This window comes from Haliotis cracherodii, unplaced genomic scaffold, assembly GCF_022045235.1.
Source record: "Haliotis cracherodii isolate W230 unplaced genomic scaffold, xgHalCrac1.p SCAF_2, whole genome shotgun sequence".
In the NCBI taxonomy this organism is placed as follows: domain Eukaryota; kingdom Metazoa; phylum Mollusca; class Gastropoda; order Lepetellida; family Haliotidae; genus Haliotis; species Haliotis cracherodii.
Window position 1 is genome coordinate 15,473,514 of NW_027266275.1, and position 19,768 is coordinate 15,493,281.

A 19,768-nucleotide genomic window follows, 5' to 3' on the forward strand; every position below is an offset into this window, starting at 1 on the left:
ATCCATTCAGCATAACATCACGCAAATCTTACAAAACGAAATATTTATTTCCTAAATAACGGGTGCCAATATATTGGTTGACAGACGATAGAATGTATGCTGCTTTTATCAATATATGAATTTAAAACAATATTATGATGGGGGGAACAATATGATAGTGGCTAAAGCAATGGAAAAAAATCACACATATATAAACATATGAAATGTATCAGCGGTAACCATGGTAACGGTGATTGATGCAGCCTACAGTGGCTCCTCCCCTAAGGGTTTGGGAGAGAAATACACATCCTTTATCAACATGGAGTAAATGCATCCTGACTGTTTCTTGCCATCGATGTCCAGCTGTGGGGAATGAGATTCAAACTGTCGTGCCACGTGGTTGATGACCTTGGTCATCAGCTGGAGCAGGTTGTGTTTTGTCAAGTCAGCATTTTCAATGACGTCACGTAAACCCGTGACAAACCAGGAGCCTGTGGTCGGGCGGCGAAATGCATAGAAACCTGAAAACATTGGGATGCATGCTTAGGTCGGAGTTAAATGGCTTGGTTGTTGAAAACATTGGGATATGTGTTCGGGTTGGAGTTAAATGGCTTGGTTGTTGAAAACATTTGGATATGTGTTCGGGTTGGAGTTAAATGGCTTAGTTGTTGAAAACATTTGGATATGTGTTCGGGTTGGAGTTAAATGGCTTAGTTGTTGAAAACATTGGGATATGTGTTCGGGTTGGAGTTAAATGGCTTAGTTGTTGAAAACACTGGGATATGTGTTCAGGTTTGGTTTGGTTTGTTTCTTGTTCAACGCCGCACTCAGTAATACTTAAGCTTTATGAAGTCGGTCTGTAAATAATCAAGACTGGACCAGACAATCCAGTCTTGTGCGCAATGTGGATACAATGACATGCATCAATTAAGACAGCGAGCCTGTCCACCCGATCTTACGACAAGCATAGTCGTCATCTATACGGCAAGATGGGTAAGGCATCTTCACGGGTCGGGATATATGTTTGGGTTGGAGTTAAATGGTTTGGTTGTTAAAAACAGTTGAGCATTATTATCTGACACAAAACATGAAACTATTCAATGTTCAGTATGTGCGAAGAGATGGTGTACTGGGGTTGAGTGAGAGACACAGCTATAACACTGACACACCTGGAGGGGTGGCATACACTATACACAAGTCCTTGAAGCAGGGAGTGGGTGGTGTACTGGGGTTGAGTGAGAGACACAGCTATAACACTGACATACCTGGAGGGGTGGCATACACTATACACAAGTCCTTGAAGCAGGGAGTGGGTGGTGTACTGGGGTTGGGTGAGAGACACAGCTATAATACTGACACACCTGGAGGGGTGGCATACACGATACAGAAGTCCTTGAAGCAGGGAGTGGGTGGTGTACTGGGGTTGAGTGAGAGACACAGCTATAACACTGACATACCTGGAGGGGTGGCATACACGATACAGAAGTCCTTGAAGCAGGGAGCGGGGGAGATGATGTACTCTGGTTCAGTCATAGCATCAACCACATCCATGTCTTCTGTTACAGTCACCCCTGGGTCCAGCATCACACCCCTACAGGCCTGGACACAGAAGGAAAGACCATCTTCATAGATAAAAATGATAAACCCTGTTCAATAATCATAACTATAAAATGTCAATACAAGATAATAACCAGTCTAGATTATCTGCAAAACAGATTCCATATAGCGTAAAGGGCAAAAAAGCTGACAAAATTATATGACTGGACAACTGAACATTAGTGATGACACCAGGAAATCATAAGAAATCTCTGCTAAACGTAGAGTTCATTGTACGATTCTGACTGTATGACTAGCGTATCACATGTACTTTATGAATCATTGACCTTACACATCAAGCACAGAAGCACCCCTTTCTCATTGTCCATTGGGACATTTTGATAACATACCATCAAAACAACAAATACAGTCTTCAGAATATATAAGGATGATTACTGGTCCCTTCAGTAAAGGTGGTCGATTAATCTTTTTCTCAAATCAGAGGATATTTTTCACTATTCATCACCCATAATATTCACTTGTAACAACTGTATATTTTAAAACAATGGACCGCCTCCGTGGTCTAGTGGTAGAGCGTCCGCCCGGAGAGCGGAAGGTCGGGGTTCGATCCCCGGCAGCATCATACCAAAAGACGTTAAAAGATGGTACTTGTTGTTACCCTGCTAGGCGCTCAACATTAATGGATAAAAACAAGAACTGGTCGGTTCGGAGTCAGTATACTGTGTCTGAACTGGGTGTTCATGTAAAACTGTGGCATGGTATCTCAGTGGGCTAGCACTATAAAATCGGCATTAGTCGATAAGACCTACACGCACGCACCACTTGTAGCAATATTGCAGCAATGTGACACTTAAGGACACACCACATAGAATTCACAGAAGAAACATTGCATACTTGTAAAAAAAATATTCTTGGTTTCCCTCTTAAAGATGGACAGTTATCATCTGAGAATTTCTCCACCAGTTCTTCTGTGTAAACTGCCCCCTGTGAGCCGAGGATGGTATCTCGTTCCACTGAGACATTGTACCTCCTGGGGTCAACTTGAGTGTACTTCTCTCCGTGGGAGGTAATAGCAACAGCCAGACAGTCACGTTCACTATGATCTTCTTGAGATACTGTAACATATATTAAATTCTAACTACAATTCAGATCATCATTTGTAAATTGTCAAGTAATAATCTCTAAATATGTATTCATGTACAAGTTTGTTTTGTTTTGTTTACGATGACAAACGATGGTTGAAAATTGGTAAACATTTTGTGTGGGTATTGTGTTTCATGTTATTTACAGCAAGAACGTATAATCATTCAGCATCCTTTGTGTAAGGAGCCTTTCCCCCAAGCAGGTCAAATATTAACTATTTATTTTTTTATTAAATCAAAGTAAACAATTACCAAATATGTTAAAGTTAATAATTGCCAAACAGTAAATCAAAGTTAACAATTACCAAACAGTAAATCAAAATTAACAATTATCAAAAGGTATGTGAAAGTTAACGATTGCCAAACATTAAACATTAAATCAAAATACATGTATACAATTACCAAACAATAAATAAAAGTCAACATTTACTAAACAATAAATTAAATGGCATCAGGTTTGTTTCACAATTGCAATTTTGTGGACGTGTGTTGATGAGCTCCGAAATTAAGTAATTTTCCAACATGTCCAGCCATATCTCCCCATGTTGGAAGCTGTGGTATATAGAGAATCTTGCCCGAGTGTCTCGGCAAGCCTCGGAGTTTTGCCTCTTTTATCAACTCGTGTTGATATATTTTATATCAAAAGACAATAGGGTGAGATTTTATTTATCATCCAACATCATTCTTCCAACTTTTTCAGTTTGTAGGCAGTAATAAGCAGTGTCTTAAGTGTAAGAAGTACTGCTAACAGCTTCAGTAGCAGAGCCATTAGTGATGTCATTTGATTGTGACGTCATGGTAACAATGACATCACGATGATCTGCCAAGCATTGTGATGCACTATCATTGCAGCGATATCTACGCTGTAGATATCGCTCGATCTCACCCAAGCAATATCTTCTCTGGGAGCCAGTTTGGGATGATAAATCATGATAAAACCCTAGTTTAATGCCTCTTACAGCATGTCTTAGTAACATTTGTTGTTGAGCATATATATACCCATAAAAAAACAACGTTTTTTCAGGTAATATATGTATGTGAGTTAACCCTACCTGCAGTGAACCAATCCCTCATATCCGTATCAGTCATATTGTATTTGGTGCGGATATCCTCGAATCCAAGTTTCCGAAATGTTTTATAAAAACTTTCGGCATCTAAATCTGCCCCAACTCTGGGTTGGACGTGTTGAAACTTCTCATTACACACAATCAGGGCCACACCTCGCTGTGAGTGTCCAAAGTCATACTGGTCTGTTCTGTCCATTTCCTTCTCTTCCTCATCTTCATCTCCAGACATTAAGGTGCTGGGGACACAGGGACACGGAGACACAGCATGAGTGCATGAGTACAATGATTCTGACAGTAGGTGAGGTGAAATGGGGTTTAACGTCGCATCCAAGATTATTGCACTTATAAAGCGATGTGCATGGACGTGTGTGTGTGTGTGTGTGTTATTGCACTTCTATAGCGATGTGCATGCACGCGTGTGTGTGTGTGTGTGCGTGCGTGTGTGCGTGCGTGCGTGCGTGCCTTCGTTTTTGATGACACCATGCAGATCCTGGTAAGAATGGATCTTCAGTAGCCCATACTTGATCGCAAACCCATGTGAACGGGTGATCAGGCTTGCTGGCTTGGTTGTTGCATGTCATCGTATCCAAAATGCGTGGATCGGAGATCATGATGTCAATCACTGGACTGTCTGGTCCTGACCGGATTATTTATAGACCACCCTCTTATAGCTGGAAACTGCTGTGTGTGGTGTTTGACAAAAAACAAAGAAAACCATAAGCGATGATGTATATATAAATGTACCACCCACTTCATCAAATATACTGAAACAGATGGTACCAATGGATGCTTACTGTACACAACTCTTCACTGTATCTTTTAATTTTTTTAGGCTGCTCAGACCAAAATCTTTTTCTGAAAAAACATCAACAAAAAAACAAATAATTCATGATAATAATGACATTACATGAATCCTTATACACGTATATAGATAAACATCTCTTCTACACACCAATGACCTATTGAGTGAGTGAGTGAGTATTGTTTTACGCCGCTTTTAGCAATATTCCAGCAATATCACGGCGGGGGACACCAGAAATGGGCTTCACACATTGTACCCATGTCGGGAATCGAACCCGGGTCTTCTGCGTGACGAGCGAACGCTTTAACCACTAGGCTACCCGACCGCCCCCAATGACCTATTGGGTAAAATAGATGAAATAGGCCATAATCAGTTATTAGATTTAAATCCAATGTTATTTTAAACTTTGAGGTGGGAAGAATTTTTATTTATTAATTTTTATTTTTTTAAGCAAACTTTTCAAAGTACCTGCATGGATGTGATTAGCATGAAGCATGAACATTTTGTAGGACTACTTATATGGTGCATTTCATCTAGTATAGAAGACCCGTGAAGATTCCGGGGTAGAATAGGTCTTCAGCAACCCATGCTTGTCATAAAAGAGCGACTAACGGGATCGGGTGGTCAGACTCGCTGACTTGGTTGATGCATGTCATAGATCCCAATTGCTTGGATTGATGCTCATGATGTCAATCACTGGACTGTCTAGTCCCAACTCGATTATTTACAGATCGCCTCATATAGCTGGAATATTGCTGAGTGCAGCGTTAAACAACAAACCAACCAGCCAATCTAGTATAGAAGGAAAGCAACACATGCAGATATTTTCTTTATCTGTTAGTACATGGTGACAATATGATAATGTGAGGTGGGAATCAAATCTGATAACTAGAAAAGTGTTTGCATTATATGGTAAAACAGAAGCAATCCCACCCCACGATATCCTGTGTGCCCAAACCATTCCCATCAGAAACATGCACTGAGCGCCATTTTGACATCAGGTGATCTCACACATTCGAAGTGCAGTACAACTTTGAAACAGAAGGTCCTATATGCCTCCAGATACCCTAGTAAGAAGGTTATAATCAGCTGGGCATGAATTTTTAAAACTTAGTTTATGAATCCTCCAACACAATTGAATTGAAATGTTAAAAAAAAAATATCTTTTTCCGTTGACCAGAGTAAAATGTATTTGTTGCCATAGCTTACGATGATGTTTGTGAATTTTTTAATGTCAAAATCAGCAATGAACCTCATTTACTGTCGCTAACAATATAAATAAAATACTAGTACTGAAAATACTATGATTAAATCCTGGTGGAAATTCATCTTCGATACTTCCAAACAAAGTGAATTGTGACAAATCCCGATTTATCCTGCCCTCATTTTTTTTCTAACTACTTAACATTTAGAGGAAACTGATACAAATATTTGAAATTTTATTTTATAATTTATTTTTTCTTCGACCTACCGACATGAAAGTGGGGGTGAAAAATCAGCAATCACCCCCTCAAAATGTTGGCCTTTTAGAAGTATCCCAACCATATTAATAATATTATCTGAATGAAATTATTTTGTCATTTCAAGTGAGTGAGTGGATGAGTATGGTTTTACGCCGTTTTTAGCAATATTCCAGCAATATCACGGCGGGGGACACCAGAAATGGGCTTCACACACTGTACCCATGTCGGGAATCGAACCCGGGTCTTCGGCGTGATGAGCGAACGCTTTAACCACTAGGCTACCCAACCGCCCAGACAATTTTAAGAAGTTGTTACAGAAGAACAAGCAGGTGGGTTCGGGGTTTTAGCATTAGATAACAATGTAACAAATGTGTAACAAGAAGAAACAAATAGACAGTATCATATTTAAGTTATAACTTCACACGTTGTACACATGTCGGGATTCGAACCCAGGTCTTCGGCATGACGAGCGAACGCTTTAACCACTAGGCTACCCAACCAACCTGTCATTTCAAGAGAGAATGACCCTCAAAGTGACCTTGGCATTTGACACAATCTTGATGTGTGTGTGTGACAAGTATTGAGTTAGTTAGTTAGAGTCTGTCATCAAAGATTGGAAAATGCTTTGATTTTACATAAATTTTCCTGAAATTTGAGTCATGTTTCATAATGTGACCTCTAGTGACCCTGACATTATACAGAGGTCAGGGCAATGGGGTAGCCTAATGCCCAAAGCGTTCACTCATTCCCCCACCGTGATATTGCCTGAATATTGCTTAAAGCAGCGTAAACCCATACTCACTCACTCACCTATTTAGAGATCCCCCAAAAGTGTGACCTCTGACGATCAGGGCAATTGGGTAGCCTAATGCCTAAAGCGTTCACTCATTCCCCCACCGTGATATTGCCTGAATATTGCTTAAAGCAGCGTAAACCCATACTCACTCACTCACCTATTTAGAGATCCCCCACAGTGTGACCCCTGACGATCAGGACTCGGCCCTAGAGATAATGTACACTAAGTTTTGTCAAAATCCAATCATAAATACTCATCCTGTACACAATATTTTTAGACGCCTACTTCATACTGATCGAGTCACCTTGACCTTTGGTGTCAATAAGTCATATTTCAGGAGTATATTGTGGTCTATAAGGTATGAGTGAGTCAGTGAGTTTGGTTTTACGCCGCTTTTAGCAATATTCCAGCAATATCACGGCAGGGGACACCAGAAATGGGCTTCACACATTGTACCAATGTTGGGAATCAAACCCGAGTCTTCAGCCTGATGAGCGAATGCTTTAACCACCAAGCTACCCCCACCCCACCCCACCCCACCCCCACCCCCACCCCTAACCACCCCCATCAGGTTTGAAGTCTCTAAGATCTGTCATAAGCATTTGGAGAGTTCAAAAGCAAATCTCTTAGAGGGAGGGGGATGCATGAATACTTGACTGAAAAAAGAGTGTTTTCATGTTAGTAGATTGCATAAAGGGCATTCTGCACATGTTGAGTATTATGCTTTAAAATAATCTCAATATCATTGATAAGAACATGTTCACTGATTTTGCCTTTGAGAATATTTATATAGTTGCTGTAATGCAGATAAGACAATTGCTCACACAGGCTGAGATAACTCTGCACTACTAACAGATTCTTAATTAATTGTTTAAAGCCTGTTTGTTTACACACATGGGATAACTAGTCTTCCCGATAATTAGTTATAAACAGGTTACTAAAAGAGGGGTCAGCTGGTCAGAACTTGGCCAAGAGAATCAGATACCCCTTTGACAATCCAACTCTCTCATGCAATTTCAACTGAATTAGGGAGACAAGAATTTGTCTCATCCTGAGAACAGTGGGCTGACATTGCGAGGGTTAATCTTACAAACTCCTCCCTCCCTCCTTCCTTCCTCCCTCTCTCCTTCCTTCCTCAACCACTGCCTCACTCACTCACTGGGCAACTTACCATCAAGGTCCATACCATCGTCAGCCATGTTTAACTCAAGGTACAAGATACAAGTCACTATCTCCTACAAACCACCCACCTCACCTACTTCACCGCTTCAAGGAAATGGAAACAGTCATGCAACGTTGCATAAACAACATCGGAATTGTTGCTATTTATTTTTTTATTACTGTCTGTTAAATCAACCACAAAATATGACATGACATAACAAAACAATACTTGAAAATATTTGGTAAATGGACAACCGTTTAATCAAATACCAGTATTACAAAGCAAGTCAAAACAAGTTTTTCAGTCAAAACAAAATATTGACACAGAGTTATTATTAGATCCTTCTTGGAAATGCCCATGACCTTGACCTAGAAATGAATACCTCAGTAGTATCTGACAGACTGTTTGTGTCTTTAGTGTCACTCATGCTGCCCCAGTGGATTGCTAAAAAGAGCTTCTTATTCAGGCGTTGCTTATGGGTGAAGTCAGCACAGGTTAAACTCGTCAAACTTACAACTGTATTTTGGTTATATACAAAGTAATAATTACCACATAATTTGACTTGTCATAGAATTCACATTAGGGAAGAGAAGCAGTTATGACCTTCCATTGATCATACAAATTGTTTTTAATAGTTGCATACTTTATAGTGTGCTATGTAATATTCTATTATCAACTAATATTATATCTTATAGGACCCCAGAATGATTGAGGTGTGCTTGTGTTAATACTTCCCTGGTGAAGAGTGAGTGAGTTGGGTTTAGCGCCGCTTTTAACATTATTCCAGTTATATCACGGAGTGTCAGCTTATTGTGGGAGGAAAACCCGAAGTGATGCAGGTCTCAGACGTTTACCACTTCGGTGAAACCCACGAGCACAGGTATGGGTATGTATGGTTATGGACAAACCTAGAAACATAATCAGGGTGAACCGGGATTCAAACCCACAAACATAGGTTTCTGGCATGTCCAGGGGATGCAACTCTGCACAGCGAATCGCGGCGCCTTAGATGGCTGGGCTGTTTTTAATCAAGGTGCTCACGTGATTTGATGCACTTCACAATGTAAGACTCGTTTTATCACAATATAGATCTTGATTATGGATCAGATCGTCCTGGCTGGGCGCCACCGTTTTGTTTGAAGCAAATGCATGTGATACGAGAGGTTGAATCTGATTGGTCAATAGAAGAGGCATAGAAAGAACATAACTCGTAATAGCCACTGGTGGTGCTATGATCGAGCCCAGGTATTCCAGCCTAGTTCGGCAAGGGTGGAAACTGGACTTTTAGAGTCAGTTAACTTTCTTGCCTCGGGAAGATGCTGTTTATTTGGTTACATGCTTGTTTGAACAAGCAGAACAAAAGAAGACAAAAACACCGCCCGCACTATGATACAAAAGTCATTACCTGAAAACCAATTCTTTTATTTGTTTCAACCTAAAGAACAAGGATAAACAAAAAGAACTGCAAACTACAGGAAAAAAAACTGCACTTTTTTGTATTTAAGTAGATGAATGACCAAAGAAATCAAAAGGGTTGGACTGCAATATTGTATTAACCATTAAGCATGTACAGTACTAAAAAGTGGATCTAACAAATTGATCACAACAGTTCACTCACTACACACATGATACAACTCCACAAATATATTAACAATGGCTGTGTCTGCTGTCTTAGTGATGTCTCTTGCTGTTAGGTAACATAAAAGTGATGTGTCAGATCACACTGCACACTGTTCATCCACGGGTCTACACTAAAGTACACACACAACATTGAATGAGTCGTGTTCAACAAGTCTGTCATATGACACAGTCAGGAAAATTTATGAAGAGCAGAACAAAATGTAATTTTTTTTTTTTTTTCCTGGCCTACAGACCAGGACTTTTCATAAACAAATTGGTAAATCAAAGCTAAAACCATTTATAACATGTTTGAGCTGACACGATTTAACTGAACCAAGATATACCACCCAAAATGCTTTCTTTTTCCTTTTAAAAAAAATGAGGTTAGGAAATCCAAAACAACAAATAAATTTTTTGTTGTTGAACCATTTAACAAGCATATCCTTAATTTAATTGGACAGAAGCTCTAACATAAACCTAATACACTGAACAAGAAGGCAAAAAGTTTGTAGGTGTTTTAGATGAATAGCGATTCTTCAAAATTTCAAAACGATGTATTAGTTATGGCTTTGACATCAACTCATCAGCTTCTTGTTTGGGTGTGAAGTAAATATCCTTGGTCAACATTGAGTAGATACATCCTGACTGTTTCTTGCCATCAATCCTTGGATCAACGGCTGAAGACTGGAAGGAGAATGCCACCTGGTGGATAACCAGAGTCACCAATCGCAAAAAATCCACACGGGATGGATCCACTCTTTCCACAACGTCCCAGAAAGCTTTCACAAACCAGGAGCCTTCCGATGGGCGACGAAATGCAAAAAACCCTAGAAAGGATCAAATATTGTTTAAAATGTAAACATTCATGCAACTATTGTTCTCATACCACAAAGACAAATTCATAATGCCGACTGGATACCTATGTCTGGTGGCTGAAGTTAATATGAGCAGAATTGAAGTTGGGCATACTTTGAAAGGGTGGCATACACAATACAGAAGTCCTTGAAGTAGGGAGTGGATGGTGTACTGGGGTTGAGTGAGAGACACAGCTATAACACTGACATACCTGGAGGTGTGGCATACACAATACAGAAGTCCTTGAAGCAGGGAGTGGATGGTGTACTGGGGTTGAGTGAGAGACACAGCTGTAACACTGACATATCTGGAGGGGTGGCATACACGATACAGAAGTCCTTGAAGCAGGGAGTGGGTGGTGTACTGGGGTTGAGTGAGAGACACAGCTATAACACTGACATACCTGGAGGTGTGGCATACACGATACAGAAGTCCTTGAAGCAGGGAGTGGGTGGTGTACTGGGGTTGAGTGAGAGACACAGCTATAACACTGACATACCTGGAGGTGTGGCATACACGATACAGAAGTCCTTGAAGCAGGGAGTGGGTGGTGTACTGGGGTTGAGTGAGAGACACAGCTATAACACTGACATACCTGGAGGTGTGGCATACACGATACAGAAGTCCTTGAAGCAGGGAGTGGGTGGTGTACTGGGGTTGAGTGAGAGACACAGCTATAACACTGACATACCTGGAGGTGTGGCATACACGATACAGAAGTCCTTGAAGCAGGGAGTGGGTGGTGTACTGGGGTTGAGTGAGAGACACAGCTATAACACTGACATACCTGGAGGTGTGGCATACACGATACAGAAGTCCTTGAAGCAGGGAGTGGGTGGTGTACTGGGGTTGAGTGAGAGACACAGCTATAACACTGACATACCTGGAGGGGTGGCATACACGATACAGAAGTCCTTGAAGCAGGGAGTGGATGGTGTACTGGAGTTCAGTGAGAGACACAGCTATAACACTGACATACCTGGAGGTGTGGCATACACGATACAGAAGTCCTTGAAGCAGGGAGTGGATGGTGTACTGGGGTTGAGTGAGAGACACAGCTATAACACTGACATACCTGGAGGTGTGGCATACACGATACAGAAGTCCTTGAAGCAGGGAGTGGGGGAGACAGTATATTCAGGTTCAAGTATCTGTACGGCATCAACAACATCCAAGTCCCTGCTTAAGTCAACCCCATCGTCCAGATTTATTCCTCGACAGGCCTAAAACAAAATACAACCCTGTACACGCACTGTCAAACTACCCTTCCTATATATTCAACCCTGGTCAGTCATGCATGAAGACTGTGCTATCATTGTGTCAGCTATTGTACAACTTACACACATTGTACCCACGTCGGGAATCGAACCGGGGTCTTCGATGTGACTAGCGAACGCTTTAACCACTAGGCTACCCGACCGCCCCTACAGTATGCAGAATAAGTGAGTGAGTAAAGTTTAAGAACACTTCACATACAATGCAGAGGATAGAATGGGCTTCACACATTGTAACCATACAGGGAATCAAACCCCGTTAATGTCATGCATCAATGCTTTAACCACTGGACTATCCCACCGCATGAGGGTATGAATAGGTTAGCACCCACCCCAAGGGCACTCGAAGCATCAGCAGAGAGTGTCCATGTTGCCAGAGAGGGAGGCGCTAACTGACTTATTTGAACGTGCTGCATTTTGCATGATCATTCAAAACTGTGAACCAAGCCTCGCTCCCATCTCGTCCTAATCCAATTATCGGACCTCAGCAAGATGCTCATGCTAGGTGATTACAAAAAATAACAACCTGCCAAATAAATGGACATATCGCACACTAAGTGGTATAAGTAGAGATATACAATCTCCTCAACTTAACTTTAAACAATATAAATCCTTTATGCAGCATAATAGTAACATGAGATCAGGAACATAACACAGCTGTATTTGTACTGCTTTATCTCCATTCAACTCAAACATTACTGATCACATAGTTGTTATATGTTACAGGAATATTTGTATTTCTTTTCCACAATTTAGTTTTAAGAGTTCATCAAAGCTCTGGAAACCTTGAAAGTGATGTTTGTCAATTTGTTGTCATGGTTATATAGAGAATTTCATCCAAGTGGCCAGACCAACATTTAGAAATAAAGTTCTCTTATTAAAAAATATGTATCTACAAAATAAAATCCCAATGGAGCCCTGAATTTCCTCGAGCTGAGGCAATCTAGACTTGCCAATTCATTCTAGACTTGAGTTGGATTCATTGTTTAATTTATTCTCAAGGATCTGGGAGACAGACTACCAAGTGTCTTTTGATAACAAATATATCAACAAGTGTCAATAAAAGTATGAAAGACTGAGGCTTGATGAATGTTGATATATTTGGTATCAAAGACACTTTGGTGAAATTCTATTTATCATCCAAAATCATTCTTACTTCTTTTGTTGTTTGTAAACAGTAATATCCAGTGTATTGCTAACCAGCTTCAGCAGTCAGAGGTATCAGTGATTTCATTTGATCGTGATGTCATGGTAACAAATGATGTCACAATGATGATTGTGAAACAATTTCATTGTGGCGTTATCTCCTGCTGAAGCCAGTTTTGACTGAAGTTTTCATATGCACATCTCTGCTCCAGAGCGAGTGAGTGAGTATGGTTTTACGCCGCTTTTAGCAATATTCCAGCAATATCACGGCGGGGGACACCAGAAATGGGCTGCACACATTGTACCCATGTCGGGATTCGAACCCGGGTCTTCGGCGTGACAAGCAAACGCTTTAACCACTAGGCTACCCGACCGCCCCTCTCTGCTCCAGAACAATCCTTAGCTGACAATACTGCAAGACCGATAATGCGGTTCTAAACAGCATTCACTCACTCACTCCAAAACATACCTGTAGCAGGAATAGCCTTGGTTTGCCAGCCAGAGAGGGACAGTTCTGATCAGAGAACATCCCCACCAGTTCTTCTGTGTAAACTGCCCCCTGTGAGCCGAGGATGGTATCTCGTTCCACTGAGACATTGTACCTCCTGGGGTCAACTTGAGTGTACTTCTCTCCGTGGGAGGTAATAGCAACAGCCAGACAGTCACGTTCACTATGATCTTCTTGAGATACTGTAACAGACATTAAATTCTAACTGCAGTTCGATCATCATTTGTAAATTCGCAACTGATAATTACTAAATATGTGTTCATTTACAAGCACTTTGATATTAAACATCACTTTTACTAGTGCTGTACTTATATAATTTCATACTTTGAAGTTTACACTGTTTCTTTCATGCTGATTGGCTGAAGGGGTAGTCATGTGATCTGATATTTGGAGTTCACACACCTGTGAACGGACAGAAAAAGTTCACACGATGTTAACAATTCTTTGTGAAATTGATCGTGTGAACTCTGCCGGAACTACTTTCTGGGGTTTCCCCGAACTCTCGATCGGTGTTTACAATCAACTAGTTTTTCTATTTCCTTTTTCCTTTTTAATACCTGCATTTATCGGCATTAAAATTAATTATAGTATTTTGCCTGGTCTTGTAACATTTTATCTGACTTCAAAATAAATAAATGCTTTGGTTCTGGTGTTTGTTGTCGTCTGCTACATGAAACAAAATGGATTGTCCTTACGGTGATTTTGATAAGGAATGGCTATCTATGAATACTAGTGACGCAAGCTGGGAGGTTCACACAGTTTAACCAGCGCTTTTAAATCATTCACACTTCAATGAACCCATCCAAACTGACGTTCAATTCTTAAGTGGACTTGTCTTAAACCCAATATTACCTGTTAAATGTTGATGGAATAAGAAGATTATCAAAACCAAATCAAATCTGATATACCATAATCGCTGAAATAAGCACACCCTGTCCAAACTCTAGACCAATCTGTAAGTACTCAGTATAAGTACCCCCTACTTGGATTCACTGACGTTTGAACCAAGTTTGCCTACTACCCCTCGATCTCTGATCTCTGAACGTTATGGTCTATGTTAAAGTATGGGAGTTATTATCGTCTTAACACTAAGACCACTTTCTGGAACATATCCCAGACCGCTTATTACTGTGAATATGGTGCATCCTATCCAATTACCTGCAGCGAACCAGTCAAGCATACCATCAGCTGTCATATTATACTTGTCACGTATATCCTGGAAGCCAAGTTTCTGGAAAGTTTTCTTAAAATATTCCACGTCATGATGCGCTCCTACTCTGGGCTTGTTATTGACAAAAGTCTGATTACACACAATCAGTGCCACGCCCCGGTCTGGATGTCCAAGATCATACTGGTTTGACTCCGGCACCGGCTCTTTCTTTTCTTCTTGATCTGAGGATTAGACAGTAATAATATATTCTCTTATCAAAAGAGTATCAACAGTTAGACCAGATCATGTCTAATGGATGAGGTCCACATTTTGCAAAAGTGCAGATGTTTTTCATGAAATATGCTTGATTGAAAAGATGCTTATCTTCAACATGTTATTGTTTGTATATTTTGTTTAAAATAATTAAGATTTCTTCTTTGGGAAATTAAACACCATCTATTCTTTTCCTCCTGCTTTTTAGCATATTGACAAAGATGATCCATAGTAACAGAAAGCAATGGGATCCAACCTTGAGTGATAATACAAGGATCCTGATACTAAGTGAATACTTGACATAATGTATTCTGATGGATAGCCATCACAGTTTGGGTCTGTCCATCAATCTGATTCAGTATAAAAACTACATAAAATTTTACAATTTTAGATATTGCAAGCTGTGAAATCAAACTTCACAAATTCACAAAAGGCATACAGAATATTATCACACATGACACACTTATTGCAAACAGTTCACACAATCATACCTTAAGAAATAGTTATCATGGAGCAAAATTATTTTCAAATATGGCAGCCATTGTGGCCCTTGTAAGTTCTCCTATCTTGTATAGTAAGAGAGTGAGTATGGTTTTACGTTGCTTTCAGCAATATTCCAGCAATATCACATCAGGGGACACCAGAAATGGGCTTCACACATTGTACCCTTTTCGGGAATCGAACCCGGGTCTTCAGCGTGACGAGCGAATGCTTTCACCACTAGGCTACCCGACCGCCCCTACATCTTGTATAGACACACAACATGAACATATATACTGCCTCCATGTAAAAGCTGTGCAACATCTCTGGTGTATCGATACACTACAAAAATACATAGTACATATATATACTTACACAAACAATTATGGTTTAATGAAAAACTTTTGACCAGTATGTCAGTTTAACAACAATTCAGCTTAAAGTGAAGATGACAAGTGCCCATGTTTACATCCCAGGGTACTACTCACAGCTGTAGAACTTTGGTTCCTGTGAATCATCTGCCATTGTTAGCCAGGTCCATCCACCAGACAGAAATATCTCACATGGGTACTTCAGGATGTCCGTGAAGGTATGTAGACCTGCTGAAGCAGTTTGAACATTGTGCAAGACAAGTCAATATCCTGTTATTTCACAATGTATTTAACGACACTCCAGAATTTCACAGGCCAGACACAGGCCATAAGTTTTACAATCAGCACCAAACTTTATCTCGCTCAGGTACCCGGCAATATTAAATAGGGCAAACAAGTTTGAACACATTTACTGGATATTGTTAGTGCAGTCTTGGAAATATCAAGATATTTGACACAGAAATGAATACACTAGCCAGTATCAGAGATCTTTTCAGTGAGAGTTCTGTAAATTAATGACAAGCCATTCATAGATAGCCCTTACAGTATATTTCTTTAGAAGGATAGATTCTATTCAAACAGTCACTCAAAGGGGTAGAAATGTTAATTTAGATCTACAGGTATTTTATGGACCCATCAGCTAAATAGTCACCAAAACTAATTTTAATTGACTACTTTATAAATCTCCTTATAATGACACTATCCAGTCATTATTCTTTAGACTTTTTGGTACAGAGTGCCTGAATTTTATCAAGCCAGAGATCAAAGACTGGGTTTGACATAGTTCTTTAACTAAGAGTACAAGTACCGTATTCAACGTAATAAGCGCCCCACTCTGATAAGCTCCCACGGCGATATTTGCTAATATATTGACTAGTGAACAATCCCAATTATCACCCCTTCTGATTGATCAATGTACACGAGACGTATTTATTCGCATGTAATACACACTCATGTGCTATATGCTCCCTTAATTATGGGCAATTAAATTCTGGAAAAATATATCTTTCGTATATAAACATTTCAGGCTGTCAGCATAAACCACGAAATTTCAACTGTTTATTTCCACCAAAATAATATTCTAATACGAGCCCCCTATTTCTAATTTTGAAAGCGCCCTGGGTCCTTATTACGTCAAATACGGTATAAAAAAATTACAAAATCTGAGATAAGGAAATGATTGATTGCATGCAATCTGTGCTGTACAACAATTGCTAGATAAAGGGAAAACATCTGTAGTGAAACACTGCACTGGAAGAGTATGGGTTTTGAAATCAATGTCATCCCTGTCTTCGTTGACACTACAGCTACCAATGAGTGAGTTGGTGGGTTGGTGCTTCCAATGAGTGAGTAGGTGGGTGAGTGAGTGAGTGAGTGAGTGAGTGAGTGAGTGAGTGGGTGGGTGGGTGAGTGAGTGAGTGAGTGAGTGAGTGAGTGAGTGAGTGGGGTTTAATCCAGCATTGAGCAGTATTATATCACAGCATGCCTTGGATGTTTACCACTCTTGTACTCCCTCCCTCCCAGGTTTGACTATTTACACGCCTCCATCATACAGCTGGAATAACACTGGAGTGCTGTGTAAGACAACAAAATCTTTTCAAGTTTGGGGGCACGGGTGGCCCAGTCGTCTAAGGCACCGCGATTCGCTGTGCAGAGTTGCGTCCCTTGGGCACGCAAGAAACCTATGATTGTGGGTTCGAATCCCGGTTCGCCCCGATTATGTTTCTAGGTTTGTCAGCACCATACCCGTAGTTGTGGGTTTCAACGAAGAGGTAAACGTCCGAGACCTCCATCACTTTGGGCTTTCCTCCCACAGTAAGCTGACACGCCGTGATATAACTGGAATACTGTTAAAAGCGGCATTAAACCCAACTCACTCACTCACTCACTTTTCAAGTTAGCCCCGGGTTACTTGAAGTTCTCTATATTCTTTTGGGGGTAATGTAAAAAGTGAAACCTCCAAACATCTTGAGAACTGGAAATGACCAGGACTTCACGCACTATGTGTACTACCAACACCATAACTGCTTGGCAGCATATGAATCTTAATTTGTTTCTTTGTTTGTTTGTTGTTTAACGCCGCACTCAGCAATATTCCAGCTATATGACATCGGTCTGTAAATAACTGAGTCTGGACCAGACAATCCAGTGATTGATATCATGAGCATCGATCCACGTAATTGGGATGTGATGGATTGCATCAACCAAGTTGTCTCTTATGACAAGCATAGTCGCCTGTTACGACAAGCATGGGTTGTTGAAGACCTTTTCTAATCCTGATCTTCATGGGTGTAATGTTAATATTTAAACAAGCTGGAATTTACATCCAAACATCTTATTTTCAGCGAAATGCAACACAACACCATTTTACTCTCGAAAAAACAATACATGTATAAGGAAATTTAAAACATGTACTTCTGAAATAACAATACGATAAGGACATTTGTCTCTCTGTCTGTACTATCCAGGTAAACCCTTATAGGTAACCCAGCACCGTCGTCTTGTAAATGTATCACACTTATGATTGGGCTTTCTTTGCCGGACCTGTTCCCAAGTAACTCAGCGTTGTGAAGCAACTGAATGGAGTTTCAATGATCTTACTCCCAGTTCCGACAACCCACATGACCTGCCTCTTCAAGACCGCGGTCTGTGGTCCACATGACCAGCCTCTTCAAGACCGCAGTCTGTGGTCCACATGACCTGCCTCTTCAAGACTGCTGTCTGTAGTCCACATGACCTGCCTCTTCAAGACCGCTGTCTGTGGTCCACATGACCTGCCTCTTCAAGACCGCGGTCTGTGGTCCACATGACCTGCCTCTTCAAGACCGCTATCTGTGGTCCACATGACCTGCCTCTTCAAGACCGCTGTCTGTGGTCCACATGACCTGCCTCTTCAAGACTGCTGTCTGTGGTCCACATGACCTGCCTCTTCAAGACCGCGGTCTGTGGTCCACATGACCTGCCTCTTCAAGACCGCTGTCTGTGGTCCACATGACCTGCCTCTTCAAAACCGCTGTCTGTGGTCCACATGACCTGCCTCTTCAAGACCACTGTCTGTGGTCCACATGACCTGCCTCTTCAAGACCGCTGTCTGTGGTCCACATGACCTGCCTCTTCAAGACCGCTGTCTGTGGTCCACATGACCTGCCTCTTCAAGACCGCTGTCTGTGGTCCACATGACCTGCCTCTTCAAGACCGCTGTCTGTGGTCCACATGACCTGCCTCTTCAAGACTGCTGTCTGTGGTCCACATGACCTGCCTCTTCAAGACCGCGGTCTGTGGTCCACATGACCTGCCTCTTCAAGACCGCTGTCTGTGGTCCACATGACCTGCCTCTTCAAAACCGCTGTCTGTGGTCCACATGTCCTGCCTCTTCAAGACCGCTGTCTGTGGTCCACATGACCTGCCTCTTCAAGACCGCTGTCTGTGGTCCACATGACCTGCCTCTTCAAGACCGCTGTCTGTGGTGTGTGAGTGTTTCTCGTGTCTCACCTGACCTAGATTATCAATCAATAGTAATAATCTGATCGTGGTTGCTCCAAATATCATGATTTCACTGAAATGTATGTAAACAATATTGAAAGAAAATTGGAATAAACTTAATAGAAGAGATTACAAACATAAGTCCAGATATACAGTGGACACTTTTTATACCAGATAATGTAAAAAAAAGATTACCTGTACTTGCTTACTTCAGAATGGATTTGTTGACATGTTATTTACAGTGTTACATATTGCAGTATAAGGAAGTAGCTCAGATAATACATAGATATAACAACCACTGCACCATGATCGATGATCCTCTGTGTGTGTGTGTGTGTGTGTGTGAGTGTGTGTATTTGTGTGTGTGTGTGAGAGAGAGAAAGAGAGAGAGAATGGTTGTATGCTGCTTTTAGCAATATTCCAGCAATATCACAGCGAGGGACACCAGAAATGGGCTTCACATATTGTACCCATGTCGGAATCGAACCCGGGTCTTCGGCGTGACGAGCAAATGCTTTAACCACCCGGCTACCCGACCGCCCCTGATGATACTGTGAGTCAGATATGTCAGATGGAAACATTTAACAAGCAATGCAATGAAATTACTTTTTTCCTCTTCTGATGAATCGTGGCAGGGAGA

The 19,768-nt window shown here is 41.0% G+C and overlaps 2 protein-coding genes across 2 annotated transcripts; both read right to left on the reverse strand.

Moving 5' to 3' along the window:
- Positions 1-8,075, reverse strand: LOC139468748 (caspase-3-like). Its single transcript, XM_071250874.1, has 6 exons — positions 7,978-8,075; positions 4,540-4,600; positions 3,731-3,981; positions 2,431-2,651; positions 1,437-1,578; positions 1-500 (listed from the first exon to the last, which is right to left on the reverse strand). Exons 1-6 carry the CDS (start codon positions 8,003-8,005, stop codon positions 244-246), a joined length of 960 nt encoding a protein of 319 aa, XP_071106975.1. The 5' UTR covers positions 8,006-8,075; the 3' UTR covers positions 1-243.
- A 2,074-nt stretch (positions 8,076-10,149) lies between these two features.
- LOC139467471 (caspase-3-like) lies at positions 10,150-15,927 on the reverse strand. Its single transcript, XM_071249016.1, has 6 exons — positions 15,763-15,927; positions 14,530-14,763; positions 13,333-13,553; positions 11,519-11,666; positions 10,655-10,750; positions 10,150-10,415 (listed from the first exon to the last, which is right to left on the reverse strand). The coding sequence occupies exons 1-6, from the start codon at positions 15,797-15,799 to the stop codon at positions 10,150-10,152; spliced, it is 1,002 nt and encodes a 333-aa protein (XP_071105117.1). The 5' UTR covers positions 15,800-15,927.
- Between the last annotated feature and the right edge of the window lie 3,841 nt (positions 15,928-19,768).

What these genes read in the sequence shown, in the direction of transcription:
- LOC139468748 (XM_071250874.1), bottom strand. Translation starts at nt 8,005, where the DNA reads ATGGCTGACGATGGTATGGACCTTGATG. An exon ending in GAGGGATTGGTTCACTGCAG is followed by an intron (nt 2,652 to 3,730) that starts GTAGGGTTAACT and finishes TATATGTTACAG; the next exon opens with TATCTCAAGAAGATCATAGT. An exon ending in CAAGAATATTTTTTTTACAA is followed by an intron (nt 1,579 to 2,430) that starts GTATGCAATGTT and finishes TTCTGTGTCCAG; the next exon opens with GCCTGTAGGGGTGTGATGCT.
- LOC139467471 (XM_071249016.1), bottom strand. Translation starts at nt 15,799, where the DNA reads ATGGCAGATGATTCACAGGAACCAAAGTTCTACAGCT. An exon ending in GGAACCAAAGTTCTACAGCT is followed by an intron (nt 14,764 to 15,762) that starts GTGAGTAGTACC and finishes TCTAATCCTCAG; the next exon opens with ATCAAGAAGAAAAGAAAGAG. An exon ending in CAAGGCTATTCCTGCTACAG is followed by an intron (nt 11,667 to 13,332) that starts GTATGTTTTGGA and finishes ATTTTGTTTTAG; the next exon opens with GCCTGTCGAGGAATAAATCT.